Here is a 20913-nt window from a genome sequence, read left to right on the forward strand (position 1 = left end):
CTCTGGCGAATTTCAATTGAATTTTGACATTAGTGTCGAGTGGCCCTTTTTTCTCGAGAATTTGTCACGCTGGCTAAGAGAATAGAAATCTATATGCCTGACAAATAGCCGAGATTTGCCATTTTATAGAGGGTTTTTCGGGGGGGCTTTCACGGTCTTACCTGACCAGCCAGCCATGGCAGGTTGGATTTTTTGGATTTTTGTGGGGAGCGCCGGAAGAATGACTCACTTCATGCGTAAATTCGAGTGGACATTTGAAGAGTTTCCTTTTGTTGGCCACCTGCCAAATCCGCCTGCTAATTGCCTCAACTTTTGTCCAGAAAAACACCGGGATTCGGTGCTTTTTCGGGGAGGGTTTCTACGGTTTGCTAGTGCCAGGATATCGGGGAGTTGTGGGTGACACGAAATGCGCAACATTGAAGCATCCGCCAAAGGAATTTCCTGCTGACATTTTTTAATTTTACACTTGACTGACTGAATGGCGCGGGGGGATATGGTGGACCCCGGGATATAGCCCCTTCCCCTTCCCCCCGGGATTAAATCAGATTATACGAGGGGTTTCGGGTGGCAGCCGAGAGTATCAGCTCAAATATAAATATTTTTCTCATATTTGTGCGGCTAAAAAAAAACACAGAAAAATGCATACAAAATCCATTTTCCATCAATGCTTATTGGCCCGGTTATTGGCGATAGTGTCTGAAAGTGGAATCAAAGGGTTTCCAGAAGGGCTTTGGCCATCAATCGAAAATAATATATCATTATTCAGCGAGCAGAAACTTCAATATGTCGCTGCAAATTAAAAGCGATTAAGTGAAATAGCTATAATTAATGTGTATTCAAAAGTTTAAAGGGTAATCACTCTTTTTAAAATAATTTTTGAAAAATTATAGTAATAACTTTGAATATATTTTGTAGGCCAGCACAAAGCAAAGCTGAATTATTCTATAATTTCAACTTGCCAAAATAGGTTTTCTCTCTCCTGTTCATTATAATTATCGTCGGTAATTCCACAACAATCATTTTCATTTCACTGATTACAATACCGACTTTCGACTTTGTTATGGAGAACAGCTTCTGCTCTTGAGATGACCCCTCATTGCGAAGGGTCCGAAGTCCAAAGTCTGAAGTCTGGAATCTATGCAAATGGCTCTTCCTTTCGCTCTCATTTCGATAATTATGCAGTGATCTGAGCCAAAATCCCATCCCTTTCTCAGCCTGTTGCCAACAGTACATATATTTGAACAGTGTGCCCAGTGAAAATCCAGTGAAATCCAGGGAAAATCACCCACCCACCATTCACCACCCACTCAAGTCTACTGCTCCATCAGCATGTTTCGCAGTCGGTCTCGTGCACTCATTGAATGTTATGAAGTCATTTGCATATTTGTTGTTTATGTTGAAAACAAGATTTCGTTATTAACTTTGCTTAATTTGTTTGCCAACGAAAATGTAAATGGAAAGCGAATGGTAGAAAGCGGGGGGAAAAGCGGGGGAAAGTGCGGAAAGCGAAAGCGAATTGAGCCATCGAGGCGAGAGCCCCGAGAAGCCGAAAAAATCCTGTTGACCGAAGCGGTTTCTTTGGCTCAATGGATTCCGAATTGGTTTGCCCCGCTCCCTTATTTACACCGATAATATTTTGGGTAATTTAGGATTTTAGATTACTAAGTACAAACAAAAATAAAAAATGATATTTTCATTTTATTCATTCTTTAAACTGTTTTAAAAAAAATCATATATTTTATCTTTTTTAATGCGAAAAAAATGTTAGGATAAAATTATTAATAATGTAAATAGATATTTTTTATTTAGCTCTATTATTAAACTTTTTCTCAGTGTATTTAAGGGTCCTTATTAATTGCAATTTGGATTGTGCATCCCTTAACCCTCCATCTCCAAACATTTCCAACCACAACCCCGACCCTTTGCAAACCCAAACCCAAACCGAAACCGAGTCCCCAACCAAATCGCAATTCTGAAAACTCCTCGAGAAACAACGGGGCAACAAAGAGCCAAAAAGGAAGCCATAAATAATGCCAAGTACTGTCTGCTCTCTCCGAATTGTCCGTCTGGAATCCAAAGTCCGGACTTTGGACGGGAAATTTGTGTTCCATTTAATTGCTGGCGGAATGGGAATGGGGTTCCAAAGGGCAAAGGGGCAAAGGGATGAGGGGACGATAAGATTGCGCCGAGATGGAATGAAATGCTTAAGTGGAAATTTTAGTTTGCATAAATTATGCGGCAAACGTGCAGACTGACCCCAAATGAAGATGTTTTGTGGCTGGTGGACTTTGCAAGGATATTTTACAAGGATATTCTTGACTTGCAGTCATTTTTCTATTTACTACAATTTTTAACTAATTTAATAGCCAAGTTGTGGACTTAAGTTTGGTTTACTCTCTTTTGAAAGTTAAAAGTGTTACCAAGTTTACAGGTGGAAAATATCTTGCTGAATAGCATGTAGCTTTTTATCGATTGTCTGTTTTTGGCCAAAACATCCGCAACTTCCCCTTCTTTTTTCTGTCTGTCTGTCTGTCTGAGGACTGTCTCGCCGCCGCCTGTCTGTTCCCATTTGCCCCTTGAGTTGGGTCGAAAGCATCCTCCATCTATCCATCCTCCACTTCACTCCTACAACTTTCCCTTTTTGCGCCCCCACTTGGCACATCCGCTTACATCCTCTCACACATCCGCACCCTCACATCCGAACATCGGATGTTGCTTTGTTTGGCCAACTAAATGGCGTTTCCGTGGCGATTTCCACCTGCTTTAATCCGCGCCTCTTGTGATTGGATTAGAATCGGTTGCAGGAAATGCTGGAAAGTGCGCTTCGAACCATCATCATCGTCATAACTATCGTCTTCATAAACTGGAAACCAATTTCCGTTCATCCAAGGCAATAAAACTTTGCCTTCAGCTGCAGGCCTCTCAACTTTCAACTTTCATTCGACTCCGCAGATGGAAAGATGGGAAAAAAGTGCAGAAAAAGGCCTGAGATAATAGCCGCCAAGTATGCATTGGCAAAAACCCTGGTCCGGCAACCCTGAAAACTTCTCCACACCATCCCCATTCCGATTCCCATTCCGTCTTGACCAAGGCAAAAAGTTGATATCATTGCACTTGGAGTCGTAGCCCAAAAATGGAAGCAAAAACTTGCAGCATATATTGTGGAAAGCCAAGAAAGACATCAGCAACTGCGGCAATATGGAAAAACGAAAACAAAAATACAGTTGGTATTTGCTAAGCAGGATATAAAATATCATGATATGATTTAAGAAGCCAAAAGTTATTACTTATTTATTTGTATTATTTTCCAAATTCTTTACAATATTATTTAATTTGATTAAGTGATCTAAAATTGCACTGCTATGACTGCAACCTGAATTTCTTTTTGTACATGTGGCCAAGACAAGTTCAAGTTAGAGAAGTTCAACTGTGAGGTGAAGGGAAAAACTTTGCGGACTGGGACGAAAGTAAAAACGAAGCCTCCGCAGAGCTCTGACAGTCCAATGTCAAAACTTTTTTGATTATCTTAATTGCGATTACGGGACGGGACGTAAAGTAGGAGGAAAAAGACCCCCAAAAAAAGCCACCCGATGCGTGCATAACCCCAAAACGTAGACAGTCAGACAGACAGACAAATGGTTGGGCAAATACAATATATATACAATCGGGCGGGGAGTTGGGAGTTTTCGGGGTCGCTCTTGGGGGCGGGGCCAAGTGTCTGCTTCATCCGCAGAGCTGAAATTAACAAGATTGACCCCCTCGTCGCTGAACTGTAACTGTGGCAGGCAATGAAAGAAATTGGGCCATCAAAGGGAGTGGGGAACCCCCGGCCAAAAAGAAAACTTTTCGGCCAAAGGATAAACAAAGTTTGCTCTTCTTTTTGTCCACTGCAATTACAAGAACTGACCGCTGAAGTCCGGAGCCAAGTCAGTTCCCAGAGGAGTGCCAGTGCCACCCGATAATCGCAATTCGAAAATAATAATAATAGTTTCTCCCCTCCGAACTCCGAACTCCCAACTCTCCATTCAATGATTATCTATGGGACAGGGAGAACTCTCCGAAGAAAACCCAACGATAAATCCAGTAAATCGATAGATCCAATGCTTGGCTACCCAAGTGAAAGTCGATTCAATAATCACAATTCAAGATACGCAAGCTATTTTTAGACAAAAATCTTTATTCAGATTTTTAGTAAGAGATAATAACGAGTTCAAAAAGGTATGACAACCTATATTTAAATCATTATTTCCATTATAACGGTCAAAACCCTAATTATTTTTTTGTGAAAAATTGCAATCTGATTTTTTGGCAACAATTTGAATTTTTTTCTTTTGGTTTTTTTGCTATAACTTGGCCAAAAATGGTCCAACACCAAAAATACGTACTGTTTGAACAGATAACAATATAATAAATAAATCCATGACACTTTTCTGGTGATCTTAATCTGAGTGGAGGGTAATATACACCCCGTGGATCCGCGCATTTTATCATATAAATAGATGCCAAGGGAACAATCAGAAAATAATCGGGAAAAAATGCTTGGCTATATTTTAGAATTTAGAATTAAATTTAACAAAAATGATCTTCCGTTAAATCCCCGAAAATATGCAGAAAGTGTGTGTGGAATCGATTGACCGAGTGGCGCCGGAAAGTACGCAATGGATTTTTAATTGCACTCGATGCCACGACTCAATGGGCAAATCAACATTCACAAAATTTCCGAGGTGAATCGGCCCGTGCAAACACGCACACACACACTGCCGTTGCACACAGATGCAAGCACACTCATACCACAAAAGGTGAGTGCTTACAAACCATGAAATGCTTTTGGCCCGAAAATGAAAATGTTTGCTGCCTCAGCATCTGGAAGCGAAAAACAAACAAAACCCGGAATTATTATTATGATTACCATTAGCTGCTGGTAAGGAGGATGTATGCGTATGGATACTCGGCAATTTTTCAGTTCCCCATAACCCAAATTTTCCATTCCATTGACAGCTGGAAAAGCATTTTCGTGTCTCTGTGCAGCGAATATGCCAAATATATGTACGAATGGATGGTATGACAGATATGCGGCTTTTCGATTGGGTAAAATTGGTGGAATATAAGTACATATATTGGGAGAATATTCGTGGTTAGTAATGCGCCATTTTAGAACTATCGCTTAAAAGTGCGGGAAACAATGGGTTGAATTGAAAACAAATAAATGATAAATAACAAATCAAAAACTTTGAATGAAAATGGTGGATAAATGTGTATATTCAATAAATGCAAAAACAATTAACTACGGAAAAAAATGTAAACAAAAATGATGCCCGAGCTTGCTAAAATTCAACATGCACACAAAACGAAAGCGAAAGTGCTCACTGCAGCAAATTTTCGACTTTTTCCCCTCTTTAGTGCAGTGAAAAGCAAAAACTTACGTGTTAACTTGCACAAATGTTTACTCAATGGCATGTTTACAATTTCAATCTGTGCTCGTTTGTATGTACATCGTACATATAAGAGTTGAAATTAAAACGTTTCAAATACAAAATGCTTTCAAATGGAATTGAGTAGAATTAATGGAAACGCTCCATGTGAATAGCTGGAGAGGATGGCTATTAATAAAACATGGCAGCCTCAATTAGATCGATAGAGGAGCTTAAATTGGTGGCAAGTATTCCTTATCAAGTGGCGCCCGAGCAGGATTTTTTTATCAACTGGCGCCCGAGCAGGAATTTTGCGATCTACTCTCACCTGCGATGACGGGATAAACCACTAAAGACACTCGATCCCCCTCCTTCTCCCATCCCAAATGGCGAATCTCCCCTTATGCAAATAATGGGCGCAATGTGTCACTGAGCCACCAGCTGACAGTTTGGATGAAGTGTCGCTGACAGGACGCGGATCCGGATGCGGATGTGGATGCGGATGCGATATGGATATGGAAGCTCGAGCCTGTTTTGGTATGCGGCATGATGGATCAAAGCCACACACACACACACACCTTACACCTTATACTACACCTCACACCCAAGTGCGAACATAAAATGTATAAAATATTGGCTGTCTACACGAATCCTAGACAAGAAACCAAACCGAAACCGAACTGAACTGAAGCGGGGAATTCAATTTATATGCAAATGATATGCGAGGCGGACTGAGGACTGGCAACAAACCCAATACCAAAAACCGAACCTGAACCTGAAACCAAACTCAAAAAGCCGATGCGAGGCCGTTCGTTCAGCTATGTGAATTTTAATTATATTTATTAAAAATGTAATTATGTAAAAAAGAAAGAAAGAGAGCGACACGACACGACAACGATGACGGGCGGGGAAAATGCAATAAATAAATATCCGTCCATCCATCCATCCATCCATCCGAGCATCCAAGCATCCAACCATCCGAGCCAATTAGCTGGGTCCTTTCAGGTAAAGTAGCGAGTGCCCTCCGCCGAATCGTCCCTCACATCGTAAATTGTGGGCTGCGAATAGGTGGGTCTGCGTTCGTAGTACTTTCGGCGGGGCTTCTCAGTGACTTCCTCGGACGATTCCGATTCCTCGTACTCCTCGGCGGTCACCTCCTCGGAATAATAGTTGGCGGTCGCCGCTGGCTCCTGATAGCCGTAGCCATAGCAAGGCTTCACTGTGGTCTTCCTGGACTTGCTCTTTTTGCCCGACTTTTTCGAGAGCTTGCCCTCGAAGAAGGCCAGCTCCTTCTCCTTTTTGGCCTCGAAGAAGGACAACTCCTTCTCCTTCTTCTCCTCCCACCACTGCTTGAACTTCTCCCACTCGTCCTCCTTCTTCTCCAGCTTGGCCTCCTCCTTTTCGGTGAACAAATTGAGGAAATCCAGCTTCTTGAGCAGCTCCTTCTGCTTCTTGGCCTCCAGTTTCGCATCCAGCTTGGGCAAAAACCATCCGTGGGCCGTCTGTAGAGCTGTGGGTTTTTTGTTTTTTTTTTACCCCAAAATATGATAGAGTTATGAGCTATTGTTCCATTTACGGTTCCTTGTTAGAACTCACCCAAACAGGCCATCGCCAGCAGCATTAGTTGTTGTCCGAATCCCAGCATTGTCTCTTGGCTTTCGGTTCTTTGGGTCTTGGAGTCCAAAGTCTTGTTCGGTTTCTGTTTGCTCATAAGCAGATGGTCTGGCTACTTATAACCCGAAAATCCGAGCCACTGCATCTGGGAGCACGTGCTGCCCGCCTCTCTCCTATGCGATAAGCACGTGCATTTCGGGCGAGCAATCTATCAAGCTCGCGGCATATTTGGGCCTTCTGTGATACTGGGTTCAATGCTCTGCCTGCACTGAGAGAAATAATGCTTTAGAAAAATAATAAACTTAAGAATACAATTTTCACAATTTTCTTTAGGATGGAATTTAAATTAAAATAACTTCCCAAACTAGTTGGGAATTATAAAGGATGTGCTTAAGCTCTGCCAGAACTAAAATTAAGATTTAAATTAAGAAAAAAATTTTCACAACGATTATAGTTTCTAGACCAAAGCGTTTAGGTCTAAAAATATCAGTGGTTTGGTTTCTTGGTTTACAGCCTATACTAGTTGGGAATTATAAGGCATATAGGTACCATTTTTTAGTCGCATGGCTTATATTAAAAGAAAAAACCCCAAGATGGTGCAACTTTTTGTCCGGTGTATCTCCCCTGGTCATCTGTCACTCTGATTAGTGCGGCAGTTATTTGGCAAAGACTTTCGGGGGACTTTGGCAATGTTGGCCAAGATTTTAATGCGCTGGCTAGCGACTTGCGAAAAGCAGGCGCTGCTAATTGACTCGACCATTATCTGGGTGGTTGGTAGGTTGGTGTTGCCCGGCTCGTTTCTGCTGATGTGTTGAAAGTGGAAGTTAAATTGTATTTGTTTAGTGCGCCTCATGCACACGGAAACCAGTAAAACCAGAGCAACCAGAGAGGGGGAGCCAGCGGCGGAGCCTTTGACTCTGCAATGTGTATATTTGTGTTGGGCAAACAGTTTGCCAAATTAATTGCACACCAACTGTTTATTTGCCTGTTTGTCCGTTTGTGTTTTATGAGTTTCCCCCCTGTTTTCCTTTCACGTTGCGAGTTGAGTCTCGGAATCGGAATCGGAGTTCCTGTTACCATTTCGCCTGCCCCATTTGCCTCCTCGAGCTCGCCACGTTAATGAGGCTCACCAGATTGGAATGTATTGCTGTTGGAGTTGTCAGAGCTTTTTGCCACACAAAATAATTATCTCCATCGGTTGAATGGAGACTTTCTCCTTGGGAATATATATGCTGCACCAAAAGGGGAAAGACAATTGAGTGTGCACAAAGGTTTTGAGTTACAAAAATAATTGCCCAGCATTGCTTAGGGAAATTTCCAATCAGTTCTCTAAACAAAATTTACTAAAATAAACCGTTAACCGTAATTATGATGCAATCTGAGATGTATGTCTTTATTTTAAAGTAGTAACTATGAGATATCGAGACGATTCTCATTAAATCAATTATCTCAGAAATTGATGGATGTAGAACAAATTTAGTAATGATGTAAATCATTATATTATTAAATAATTCAAATACGTTTCTTGCTCTTTGTTCTTAGCACCAACATTAATAAGATTCCCTTACACAATTATTTTCTGTAATGTGAAAGATCGCATTTTGTGAAGAATATTTTTATTAAAAATGAATTGATTAACTAAACTAACTAAAGTGGGAATCCAGTTATTGGTCTCAGTCTCCTGGGGAATAATGCAAGCGATCGGTTACTTGGGGATTCTGTTATTGGCGATATTGCCGAGATCAAGGGCCAATTGCGGAAATGGTTCTAGCACAGTGTTCGAGTTCAGGACCAGATCGTCGTAGTCCTCGCTGAAATCATCAAAGCCACCCAGCGTCGTCCTGGCGGTTGTTGTAGTTGTGGTGGTGGTGCTCCTAGATGTCAGTGGTGCCAGGGTGGTGGTGCGGCGACGGGGTCTCCTGCCTCTGCGCCCCTTGCGACCCTTTCGCTGTTTTCGCTGGGCCTTGCCAATCTCGTTCGATCGGCCATAAATATTCGGGTAGGGCTCAACGGTGTAAACGGTGTAAGCAGGTGGTGTTGTGCTACTCGTTGTTGTTGAAGTGGTGGTGGTGCTCTCAGCTATTGTGGTTGAAGTGGTGGTGCTATCAGCGATTGTGGTTGAAGCTTCGGTGCTGGTTGTTGATGCTAGAGTTGTTGATGATGTGGATTGTGGAGTTGTGGAAGTTTGTGATGTTGTTGTTGTGGATTGTGGTGTTGTTGTTGAGCTTTGGATGCTTGTTGATGTAGATTGTGGTGTTGTCGTTGTAGTTTGTGAAGTTGTAGATGTAGATTGTGTTGTTGTGGTTGAAGCTTGAACTGGTGTTGTGGTAAATGTGGCTGCTGTTGTAGTTTGGGCTGTGGATTGCGGTGTTGTTGTTGTTGAAATTTGAGCGGTTGTTGTTGAGGATTGCGCTGTCGTTGGTGTTTGTGTGCTTGTTGTTGTGGATAATGGTGTTGCTATGGTTGTGGTGGATTGTGGAGTTGTGGTTGAGGCCTGAGTAGTTGTTGTAGAGATTTGGGGCGTTGTTGATATGGATGCCGAAGTACTAGTGCTAGCAACAGGAGCTGTTGTTGTAGGCTGTTGTGTTGTTGTTGAAGCTAGTGTCGTTGTTGTTGAAGCTAGGGTCGTTGTTGTGGGAGCTTGTGTGGTTGTTGTAGGAGTGTTTGTTGTTGTAGTTTGGGTGCTTGTGCTTGTGTCTGCCAAAACGGTTGTGGTCGGCTGTGTGGTTGTTGATGATTCTGTGGATGTTGTAATGGCCGCTTGCGTTGTTGTAGAACTTGCTAATGTGGTGCTTGTAGGCACAGTTGTTGTTTCTGTCGTTGATATTGCAGAGGTCGTTGTTGAAGGCGATGTGGCTTCTGTAGTCGTCGAAGTAGATGCTGTACTAGTGGAGGAATCCGTGGCATTTGATGCCGCTTCAGCAGCTGCAATTATTTCGCTGATATTAATCGTAATGGTCTCGTTCAGGCTGGTTCCATTCGCCGACTGAAGCTGGTTGTTGGAACTGGTGATCGTGGCCTGAAATGAGGACTCCTGGCCCACTGTTAGGCAGACTAAAATGAGCGAGAAATTAGCATCGAAGTGGAAGTCATGTGAGCCACCACTAATTACCTAATGTTGTCACCACAACGAAGGCAATTAAATGTTTACGTGACGGCAGCATCGTCGACGTGCTGCGCTCCTTTCCTTTCCGTTTCCTTAATTAGCCCTGAATGGAAGCCTTTAGTCGGTGGTGTTGCCGCTTTGCTGTTTAGCTTCTCTGACTGGGCGTACTGCTCTATAAATTTGGCTAATTGAACTGATTTTCTGAGTGCTCAGATGGTCCAGTTTTATATCGATGGCCACTAGCACCACGTCCGGAAACGTGTGCTCTGTACGTGCGATTGCCGATTAACTTATCGCGTCTTCAGCCGATTCCAATCTCGATGCGCCAGCTGTTGCCACTCACTCTCACTCTCGTTCTCATTGCCCGGCTTCAATCACCACTCTTTTCTTCTCCTTTCCTTCCATTGAAGACGTCTTTCGATTCTGAATCTGAATTCCGATGCCGGAAGTGACTTACACTTGTTGAACTCTTTAAAATATGTACTACGAGCAGAAGCATACCAACCGGATGCATTGCACTTGCATTCGATTAACAACCGGGCACGTAATCTTGGACAACTTCCAGAGCAGTTGGTCAAAACACAACAAAGAGATACCAGCTTCTGGAGGCAATGCGAATTAATGTTCTTTAATTAAGTTAATGCAATTTTTAAAACTACATTAAACAGAATTTTTAAACTTTTTATTACTTTTTATTTATAACAAATATTTAAAAACTTATTAAAATTTTGTATGAAAATAAAAAACCTTTGCAAATATTATTTCGTTTTATAAAGCGAAAATAAAAATCTTTACATTTTTTAATGCACCAAACTCATTGGATATAACCCGTTTTACTATCGATGTAATACCTTTATTTACAACCCAAATAGTTTAACTTATTTCAGTTAATTATGAGAAATAAAAAGTGATTCAATAAAAAACATGAAAAATCGAACGCGATATAAGCAGACATTACGGCATCCGATTAGCTCTGATAACAAGCAACGAATGCAATGAAAATGGGTTAATTGTTGGTGTTACAAAATAAAAAACGCAGAATTTTAATTATGTATTTGCATGTCATTCAACGCCCCCTCTTCGAAAGCTTACAATTGTAATTATTTAGCTGGAACGTGACGAGATGCGAATGGCGAATTATTATGAAAACAATTCGCTGAAATAGAATGCAAATAACAAGTGAAATCGAATTATGGGATGAGCACTATGAGAAAAGGTTCATAAAGGGCTGAACTAAATATTACATTTTAAGAATTTTTACACTGTGAGAAAAAGTGTAAAATCTGTAAAAAAAAATAATTAAAATTTAAAATGAAATGCTAAACTTCCAATAGTATTACACTCATAGAAATTTTTACCTAAATACTAGAAAAGTCGCCCTAAAACCGAGGTCGCCCTAAAACTAAGGAAAATTTTCTTATTATACGGGTGGCTAGCCCTAAATATACGAAAAATCGCCATGGAAAATATTTTTTAGGGTTAGTTTTTTCAAAAAGGCAAATTTTCCCTGTTTTTTAGGGCGAATTTTTATGAGTCCCCTCCAAAAGTAATTCCTTTTTTTTAGGGCGAAATCGCCCTAAAACGTTGAACAAAATAGCAAAAAAAATGTTCTGAAATTGCCCTAAAACCAAGGAAGAGTCAAACGAAATTTTAAGACGCAATTAATGGATACATATGTAATACATGTGTGTATGTGTGTGTGGTTGACAGGTCAAAACAAGTGAATGTGTGTGTGTATTAGGGCGGACCTTTTTCTATGAATTTTGATGCTGAGCGCATTTGACTTTAGAGAAGTCCACCCTTTTTCTTCTTCTTTGCTACTTTTCGTCCGTTGCAGTGGCAAGGGTGGGGGTAGAAAGAGTTGCATTGTCTAGACTTTGTCATAATTTTTCGGGCGCTTGGAAGTGAATGACGTGTTTTTGAGTAACTATTTGTTTGTGAGAAAGTAAAAAAATGGAAACGGTATTAAAAGACTTGGGAGGCGATTCTTTCTCTGTTTTCTGTTGAGTACATACATATATAATTGTGCAATTTGGATATTAATAGCTAATTGAATTTACATATCTGTAACAGAGGAAAATGCAGCTGAAACTTAAAAGATTTGACTGGAAGCAGAGTTTTGGAAGTGTGGCAGAACAAAGTAAGAACATTAATAAGAGTATACATATATGTATGTGTATATGTAAATAATGCTTGAGGCAAAAAGATGATGCAACAGAATACACACATGTGTACAGATGTATATATTTACCAGAAATCTGTGTTTATGCACCGGACAAACCGCATTCACAAGTGCATATGCCTAAATAACCCCAAAATTTCTATTGCGTCATTTCGTCAGTAACCGAAATTTGCTTTTGTTGCTTCTTTTTTTCCAGAAGTAGCAGCAAACGCAATCGCAGGCTAAATGAAAATTCTGACTGTTAGTAGTGCATTTTTATATTAATTTCTAACAATTTTTTTTCTTGTTTTAGATTGAGAACGCAAACCACTTTTCGCACTTTTTAAAAGCGAAAGTAAGGGAATAAAACTGCTCAAATCTTTGGAAAGCCACGCTGAAGGTATGTGCTTTTTCTATTTTTCTTTTCTCATTCAATAAATAGACTGTTTTTATTTAATAGAGATACAATCAACTTTAATTTGGCTTGCGATCCATTCAGTGTTGGTGCGACAGCAATGACAAAGAAGGACGGCGGGAGCAAGAACGCGAAGCACACCGTTGCGGACCCGCGAAGCCGTTTCTTGGTTTGGAAGGCTACTGTTGGGGAACTGCAAACACATCTAAAGGCATTGACGGAAAATTGCAAATCCGGAAAGCCGAAACTGCAACCATTCAGCTGCAACGTGGGAACAAGCCCTTTTTGACCTTGGTGAATTTCCAGTTTACCTATCAGAGGTTTTTTTATAGAATGCGAACCTTATTGAAAAGTATTGATGTGTGCTTCAAAATATTTTTTGTTTTAAACCACGACATTTATCCAAAAAATGTTTTATGAAATTCATTTAGAGTCTGATAAGAAAGGTAGAGCTTTATCCGAACTCTTGGAGGATTATAAAACCATAAAACTGTAACTATTTTAAAGAAACAATCTGTTCATTCCAAAAAAAATATTATTTCTATGCCTTCAATTAGAAGTAAAATTTGATAATCAGTACTTATTGTAATAAACCTTAAAAGACCTAAAATTCCCTCCGGCGGAAGCACACAACCTAAAGACCAAAAAATACATTAAGCCAAAACATTATTTTTAAGATCGATGTAATTCTTTTAGCAATAAGAATAAGTAGAAAAGTATGTAAATGTATATAATTAGAAATTGTGTAAATAACAACAAACAAAAATATAAAAAAAAAAACAAAAAAAATATAATGAAATCGGGTTTTTTATTTATAAAAAAAACCGGGAAATTTTGGGGAGCACTTTGCTTTTTTTAGGGCAATTCGCCTATAAATCCAGAAAAACGCCCTAAATTTATGAAAATCTGCCGTTAGTTTCAGGATATTTTTTCATATTTCTAGGGCAATTTGCCCTAAAATCCAGAAAAACACCCTAGATTTATGAAAATCTGCCTTTAGTTTAAAGGTATTTTTTCCGATTTCCAAGTCAATTCGCCTATAAGTCCAGAAAAATCGCCCTGGATTTAAAGGAAACTGCCTTTAGTTTAAGGGTCTCATTTCCTATTTTTAGGGCAATTAGCTTTGAAAATAGAAAAATCGCCCTAGATCTACGAAAAATCGCCCTAAATGTGTGACAAATTAACCCGTATTTTTAGGGCAATTTGCCCTAATTTTGTTGCCTAGTCGCCATTGACCCCCGTTTTAGGGCGATTTTCCTTGTTTTTAGGGCGATTTTACCGAAAAATTTCTATGAGTGTAGATGTTATAGATAGACATTAAAAATAACTTTACAATTAAAAATTACTTAAGATGGTTAAAATTATTTCAGTTAGATTATAGATAAAATCTAATGAGATTCCAGCTAACTTTCCATTTTGTAGTGTCATTTTAAAGACCTTATGTCATATGACGTATGTACTATAGTACAATGTAGTACAGTATAGCAATTCCGAACCCGTGATAAATCATAGAACACGCTCTAGATAGTGATAGCCAATACGTGAGCTTAGTCCACGAAAGTTTTCTGGTCGGGCACTATAAAAATCGGAGCCGATTGAGTTGGGTCAAGTAGTCGATACATCCGAACCGTGCTAAAATGTTCAACAAATCGATCGTCGTCGCCCTCATTGTGTGCGGTATGTAGTCTCTCGAACACCAGGATAACAATTATTTTACTAAGAGTTATTTTTTAATTTTTTAGCCTGCTACCTGGGCACTAGTGATGCTCGTCCTGGACTCGGCGAGTTGACTTCTGGGCCAGTGGGAGCAGCATTGACAGGAGCTACTACTGGAATGGGTGCTGGAGCTGTTTCTGGACTTGCTAGTTCACTTACTGGTGGACTTACTGGTGCGAACCAAGGACCTTTGGCACCAGCTTCAGCAATTTTGGCATCAGTTGCAAATCCTACAGGACTTGTTGGCTAAATCCTACAAAAAAATGCAAAACCCTTAAAAAATGTTTCAAAAAAATTTAGGATAATTTGTCAAAATTTCAATTGAAAATAAAATAACCTTTCGAGCATTTAAAAAATTGGTTTTTCTATACACAATAAAATGAACTAAAAACATAACTGATATAATATAGAAATAGGGTTACAACTTAAAGATGACGGTCACCAACTCAATTCTTTATAATAATTTTATTATAAAAACTTAGGATAAATAAAACAATATCCAAGGGTATTAAAAAGGCTCTCCTTACCTCTGAGTTATATGTCAAACTAAGAAATACTTCGATTTGACGTAAAATTATTTTAAAAAATCGGAATGCCAGTGTTCAGTAGTCGCCATGTGAGTAGTCTCCCAATAAATATAAAGAAAATATTTACATTTTTTGGCACTATAGATATGTATGTATATACTCTAAATGGAAGACTGCAAAACCATAATCTGCAAAACTTAAGATTGAGGAACATTTACAGAGTTGCCCACTTAAAAATGAAATACAATTACACACACAAAAAAATTTGCTTGGTAAAATTGACCAACAAAGATAGTTACGTAACTATTAAAATAGTTACGTGTATTTTGTTTTTGCTTTGGGTTTGTGTCTTTGCTAATTGTGTGTATTTTGTTGTTGTGAAATGACAATTTACTTAGTAGAATTGACAATTTTGCTGGTTGGGGCCTGTTTGACAATTATTACAGTTGATTTTACCAAGTTTTTTTTTTGTGTGCAGAAACTAGCTGAAATCGTATTTAGTTTGTAACTAGGCAAATTAATTACAGTTACAGCTGGTTCCTGTAATTGTATTTAATTTGCGAGTAGTTAGTTCTGTAAGTGTTCCTCAATCTAAAGTTCCGCAGAATCCGGAAGAACAGAGATGTATTTTCAATAATAATTGGCAACTTTATGGTAAGTCCTTGGGTTTTTGAAGTTATTTCTGGTAAATACTGTTGCAATAACTTCTTTTTCCATATTTTATCATTTAAGCAACCAGAATCCAATCAAATACCACACTCGGCTACTTTTAAAGGCTTTTGAGTGTATTTAAAAAAGCCCTCAATTTTGGCTTAAGCCTATGAAAAACTCAGGCCTTATGTAAGCCAAAGCCTAAGTCGAAATTAATCTTGACTACGTGAGGCCACGAGGCTCTGAAGTCCACGTAGAACCGCATTTCGGGCTATATTTATGTGGGTTTCAATCCCTAAGAAGAGCTCAGTTCCACAATGTCAGCGCAAAAATTATTGTACATTTGCCTGCTTTGCAGTAAGTTACTTCAACTTTTTTACCAGCTAACAAAGAGATCTTTAACCCCTTGACTTTATAACCAAATAAATAGTGATGATGGCTGCGGCGGCCTGGAGTTTGCCCAGTCAATCCCTGAATGTGACGAACACTTCCTCGGAGAGAAGGCAGCTGGTCAAGGACTTTGTGGCCAAAGTTCAGGAATTGATAAGCATATTGATGAAGCAGTTGCTAAGCCTTTCAGCCACAAAATAGGATTTAAATAAATATTTTTGTATATTTAAAATTAAATACATCAATAACCAAGCATATCTTAATATTTTCCCATTTTCAAAAGCCAATTGGGACATAAAGCTAAACCTTTGAAGTGACTCTTTAGATCTCCCGTGTGACATTATCTTTATAGCTGGCATTCTTTTGGGGTCACCACATGCTTATGGTGACTGTACCGCACGACTGGGCCAAAAGCCAGCGGGAAAATGCCTAAAATTATGCCGCAACTCCAGCTTTATAAATATATATATATATGCACAAGAAAATGTGTTAAGAAAATCTTAACGAAATTTCTCACGTTTGCCATAATTACGAGAAAAATACGTGACATGTGTCTTGACTGCGAAATTTACCAGGGATTCCAGCTTGGCTTGGCGATGGGGTTCTTTGGGCTCTGCCATGGGAAAGCAATGCATATGCAAGGTCGAAACGTAACGGGTGCCGAGTTGTAAATGGCAATAATACCAATAAAAATCTGTGTACAATCCCCCCCTTGGCCCTCTGCCCACAGCAAAACGATGTAATTCATAAAAATCTCTTGAACAAATGTTTGTGACTCTTGCTCGTGACTCGCCGCCCTTTTTGGAGTCAAAACATTAATAACCCACACAGGCCATGTGGATTGGTTTCTGGGTTCGATGCCTTTGAATAATTCAGCCAAATGTTGTATGTTGTGGTGGTGTGTGCCCATTTCGGAGAAAATCTCCTTAAAGTTTGTCTTAGTCGCGTCGCGCAGGAGAAACTGAAACTGGAACTGGAACTCCAAGTCGCAGAAGTCGAGGACTGGAATTCTCTCCGAGGACGTTGCGTGATTGAATTGCGGCCTGATTGACAGTTGACAGTTGAAATTGATTTGGCTGCAAAGTCGAAGGCGGTGGCGGTGGTTGAAACAAGCCATCCGCAACCGGGAAGATGGATATATGGAGCTGGGAAATGGGAAAGCAAAGGAAGAAGGAGGAGGGAGCTTGGGTGGTGGGGTGGTGGCACTACAAACAGCCACACTTATTAATCCCCCGAGTGCAGGCGTGCATAAGTATCGGGCAAATGGATTAGAAACTTTTATGTGCACCACGGCGATATTGAGGGTCTGCACCGCGAAAAAAGGAGATTGAAGGATACTCCCAGAGGTGTGAGCAACCACACTTTTCCGTGAAAATCACCCACAGTTTTTGCAATTTTGCAGAAACTTTGGAATTGGAATTATTATTTCAACATTAATAGTTATTAAAGATAACTGAATAAATTATGTTAAAATACATTATTTAATTCCTTGTGCTTACAGGATTTTGAAAACTATTAAATATTATTATTACCGAGCTCGGAAATATTAAGAAATTTTTTATATTTTGTATGTGCTTTCCTTGTGCTTACAAGATTTAAAAAAATATTTAATATAATTATTACAGAACTCGGAAATAGTCTTTAAATATGCTTACATTTTCATATTTTTAAAAAAAATAAAATTTTTTGTAATGACATCTCAAGTATAATACATTTTCTCTATGTGTAGGTAAGCGAGGATGTGATTGTTGGCTAACTTCTAGGACCAAAAGGATTCCGCACCCTCGAATCTGTTGCTATTTAATTAAGTTGGACCGACCAAAGGCGGCGGAGTGGTGAGTGCTAGCATATGGATAGAATGGGGTGCACCACCCCCATTTAACCCACTCCACTCCACTTGCATCCTGCCATTTGCCACATTTGTGTGACAGTTAATGAACTCCCGTCACTCTTTCGCTTTTGTTTTCGCTAATCAAAGATACAAGCGGCATGTGAGCGGCATACGCAATGAGGCGATGGAGTGCAGTCAATTAATTGATGGATGATGTGCATAATGAAAAGCGAATGGGGAGCTGTCAAAGGAGCCTTTGAGCTGGCTTGGAGGTGGATTGGTGGGTGAGGGGATGGAGGATGGTGGTGGGAAATCACCTCTTTAGAAGAAACACATTTCATTAAACAACCTTAGAGATTTGTCAAAAAAAAACAAATCCTAGTTTTGAAAAACAAAATTTACAGATGGAGGAAAAGAGGATTTTCTAGTTAGAGCAAAAATAAGAAGGAAATTGTAGCACTCGTAAATAAAATTAAAATAATAAATATTTGTATTAAAATACAAATTTCAAAGTTATGAAGGCCTATAAATACTTGTTGTTTTAAAAAATGTAGGAAAATATTATATTCATTCAATTCAATATTCTTTTAGTTTTTTATTCATTCTATTATAAATAAATTTTATATTTCGAATAAATATTTCTTTTGGTGAACAATAAGCTTATTAAGTGTAAGAGAAGTATTATTTTTGATCCAGCCTAAAAACTTCTTTCATGGCCATACAAAACCTTTTCAATTCCCCAGTTGAATACATTTTCTCTGCTTTCTGTTAGCTATTTCTGCTCCACTATTCCCAACCTGGGCTCCATGGCAGAGGCAGATGCAGAGGCTCATCAAGGATCCGTGCCCATCGAATGGCAGGCCATTCAATCGAAGGTTGCACATCCGGGTGTATTGATTGCTTTGACAAATCTGAGGCTCGTGTAATTTCATTACAAAAACCCCGAATCGGCTTCGGCAGGGGATTACCACAAAAGCATTTTTCGACTCGACTCGATGTCTATATATTCCCCAAAGTGAAAAGTGAAGGCAGACGGGATACGGGGGGAGAGGCAATGTCTGGTTGGGTTTTCCAGATGCTTTTCGCCCGCCCTCGTTGTGTATGAAAATTAAATTCAATTGTGTGACAAGTTAATCCTATTTCTCATCTCCCAACTTTTATTTAAGCTTCATTCTTTATGCATTACATGCGAGAGCATCGTGGGTGAACAAGAGTGAGTGACACCGGTCGTTCCTTCCTTCTTGCTTGCCGAGCCAGTCGACGGTCCATCAATCAGTCAATCAGCCAGTCAGTCAGTCAGCCAGTCAATCAGTCAGTCAGTGAGTCATAGTCACTCCTCCGGCAGACGTCATAGACTGTCAGAAATGTTTGATATGCTGCCTGCTTTCTGTCTGTCTTGGAGCCCCGTTTCGCAGTGAAAAGTGAAAGCGAAGGGTTGCTGTCTGGGTCCCAGGGGTCGTCGATTTCGATTCTGAGTGCCTCTGCCCAGCAACACTTCATTAAACGCATAAAGCAATAAAATGTTCTCTCGCTGAGCAAAACAAAGACCATCCTATCCCAAAAAGGAAGCCCCATCGAAAAAGGCTTTTCCTTCGGACCGTCTGACAGCTTGACGTTGCCTGCTAATGGCGGAGCAAGAAAAAAATAGAATAGAATAAAAATGGAATAGAATAAAGGAGGGCTGCTCCTGAATTGATACACTCGAGTCCTGGCGCCAGTGATTGGGAAGTCCTAGAGATGTCCTCGATGGCCATAATGAAAGTCAAACACTGAAACACTGGATGCGCCCGAATTTGGCTTTGATTATGCAAATGTCGCAACAGAGAGGGCAAAATCTGTTCCAATTGGCAGCCCGATTAGCTTAACTTAAGGAGAGACTTCTGGCAAGGATAACAGGATACCTGGGAACTCATGAATTAATTGGGGAGTATAGGGCTGAGTGATTTGTTAATTAGTAAGTGAAATAGTAGGTTGAATAATCAACAAATAAATTGTTGAAATTTGTTGATTTATATGAACATTTCATTGGTGAATTTATTGTTATTGATTGTAATTGGTTTACTTTTTGGTCGAACCTATGGGATAATGTAAATGTAATTGTTTACTAAGCATTAACTAGTTTATTGTTGAATTTATTTTTGAATTACTGTTGTATTTATTGTTGAATTATTGTTGAACCTAATGTTGAATTTATTGTTGAACTATTGTGATTGCTGAATCAGTTTATTGGGTAAATACTTTTAAGAATATATATATTCTCTATTTATTGGTGTAGTGTGGTGTTGTACGTTTTGAATTAACTTCCTGTAAAAGCCAGCAAATCATTCTACTTCGATATAATGAGGCAATTGCATGCCAGCCATTTTGGGGGTAGTAAACTAGTGCAGTTCAATCAACTTTCCGTGCGCCACTTCCGTATGTTCGTCACGCCCCCATTAACCTCATGGAAAGAGAGTGACAGACTTGAGCCTGGGCTTTATCCATCACATCACATCAGAACAGGACTGAACAGAACCGAACGGCACAGTCATCATCATCATCGTTGTCATCACAATCTCCCCCCCGCCGCTTCGATACACACTGACCACCATTGTCATCCGGATTGGGGTTCGGGTTCTGGTTTGGGTTTGGGTTTGGGTTCCATACATATACTATAGAGTAGCCGAGTTGTATCTTTATTACGGTAATTGCTCATTGAACAGGAAATTATTATATGCGTGCGCCTCGGCGTGTCCGCCGTGTCTCCCCTTCGGGCCCCGCGAATTCTTGTGGAGAAGTCCAGCAGGACAGGCCGGAACCCAACGGGTACGTAATAATAGCACAACATGCGTCTGAAACGGGGTTCCCTTCTCCGGATTGATTGGGGGCCTGGGGCGTTCAGCTGATGATGTTTGGGGCCTTTTCTTTTTGTGCGGACAATGCTCGGAAACGAAAAAAAAGGACACCACACACAGGAGAGAGAGGGTGATAGAGTGGGAGAGAGAGCGAAACAAGAGTGATAGAAGGAGCAGATGCAGAATGTAGGATGCAGGATGCTAGATGCTAGATGCCAGATGCTAGATACCAGATGCAGGTTGTAGATTCAGATCGC

General features: G+C 39.9%; 4 protein-coding genes and 1 long non-coding RNA gene across 5 annotated transcripts; 3 read left to right on the forward strand and 2 right to left on the reverse strand.

Annotated features, from left to right (window-relative positions):
* Window positions 1–6234: 6234 nt before the first annotated feature.
* Femcoat (femcoat) lies at window positions 6235–7104 on the reverse strand. The gene is made up of 2 exons (XM_017146738.2): window positions 7008–7104; window positions 6235–6921 (listed from the first exon to the last, which is right to left on the reverse strand). The coding sequence occupies exons 1-2, from the start codon at window positions 7054–7056 to the stop codon at window positions 6413–6415; spliced, it is 558 nt and encodes a 185-aa protein (XP_017002227.2). The 5' UTR covers window positions 7057–7104; the 3' UTR covers window positions 6235–6412.
* Window positions 7105–8684: 1580 nt separating this feature from the next.
* Muc4B (Mucin 4B) lies at window positions 8685–10307 on the reverse strand. Its single transcript, XM_017146754.3, has 2 exons — window positions 10138–10307; window positions 8685–10079 (listed from the first exon to the last, which is right to left on the reverse strand). Exons 1-2 carry the CDS (start codon window positions 10187–10189, stop codon window positions 8731–8733), a joined length of 1401 nt encoding a protein of 466 aa, XP_017002243.2. The 5' UTR covers window positions 10190–10307; the 3' UTR covers window positions 8685–8730.
* A 1929-nt stretch (window positions 10308–12236) lies between these two features.
* Window positions 12237–13345, forward strand: LOC138913848 (uncharacterized). Its single transcript, XR_011419715.1, has 3 exons — window positions 12237–12271; window positions 12606–12692; window positions 12753–13345. It is a non-coding gene; the product is annotated as an uncharacterized lncRNA (long non-coding RNA).
* An 882-nt stretch (window positions 13346–14227) lies between these two features.
* LOC138913926 (uncharacterized) lies at window positions 14228–14770 on the forward strand. The gene is made up of 2 exons (XM_070219179.1): window positions 14228–14384; window positions 14450–14770. The coding sequence occupies exons 1-2, from the start codon at window positions 14345–14347 to the stop codon at window positions 14671–14673; spliced, it is 264 nt and encodes an 87-aa protein (XP_070075280.1). The 5' UTR covers window positions 14228–14344; the 3' UTR covers window positions 14674–14770.
* Window positions 14771–15462: 692 nt separating this feature from the next.
* On the forward strand, window positions 15463–16239 carry LOC108060855 (uncharacterized). Its single transcript, XM_017146753.3, has 3 exons — window positions 15463–15604; window positions 15683–15958; window positions 16032–16239. Exons 2-3 carry the CDS (start codon window positions 15919–15921, stop codon window positions 16190–16192), a joined length of 201 nt encoding a protein of 66 aa, XP_017002242.2. The 5' UTR covers window positions 15463–15604; window positions 15683–15918; the 3' UTR covers window positions 16193–16239.
* Window positions 16240–20913: the final 4674 nt, after the last annotated feature.

This window comes from Drosophila takahashii, chromosome X, assembly GCF_030179915.1.
Source record: "Drosophila takahashii strain IR98-3 E-12201 chromosome X, DtakHiC1v2, whole genome shotgun sequence".
Classification (NCBI taxonomy): domain Eukaryota; kingdom Metazoa; phylum Arthropoda; class Insecta; order Diptera; family Drosophilidae; genus Drosophila; species Drosophila takahashii.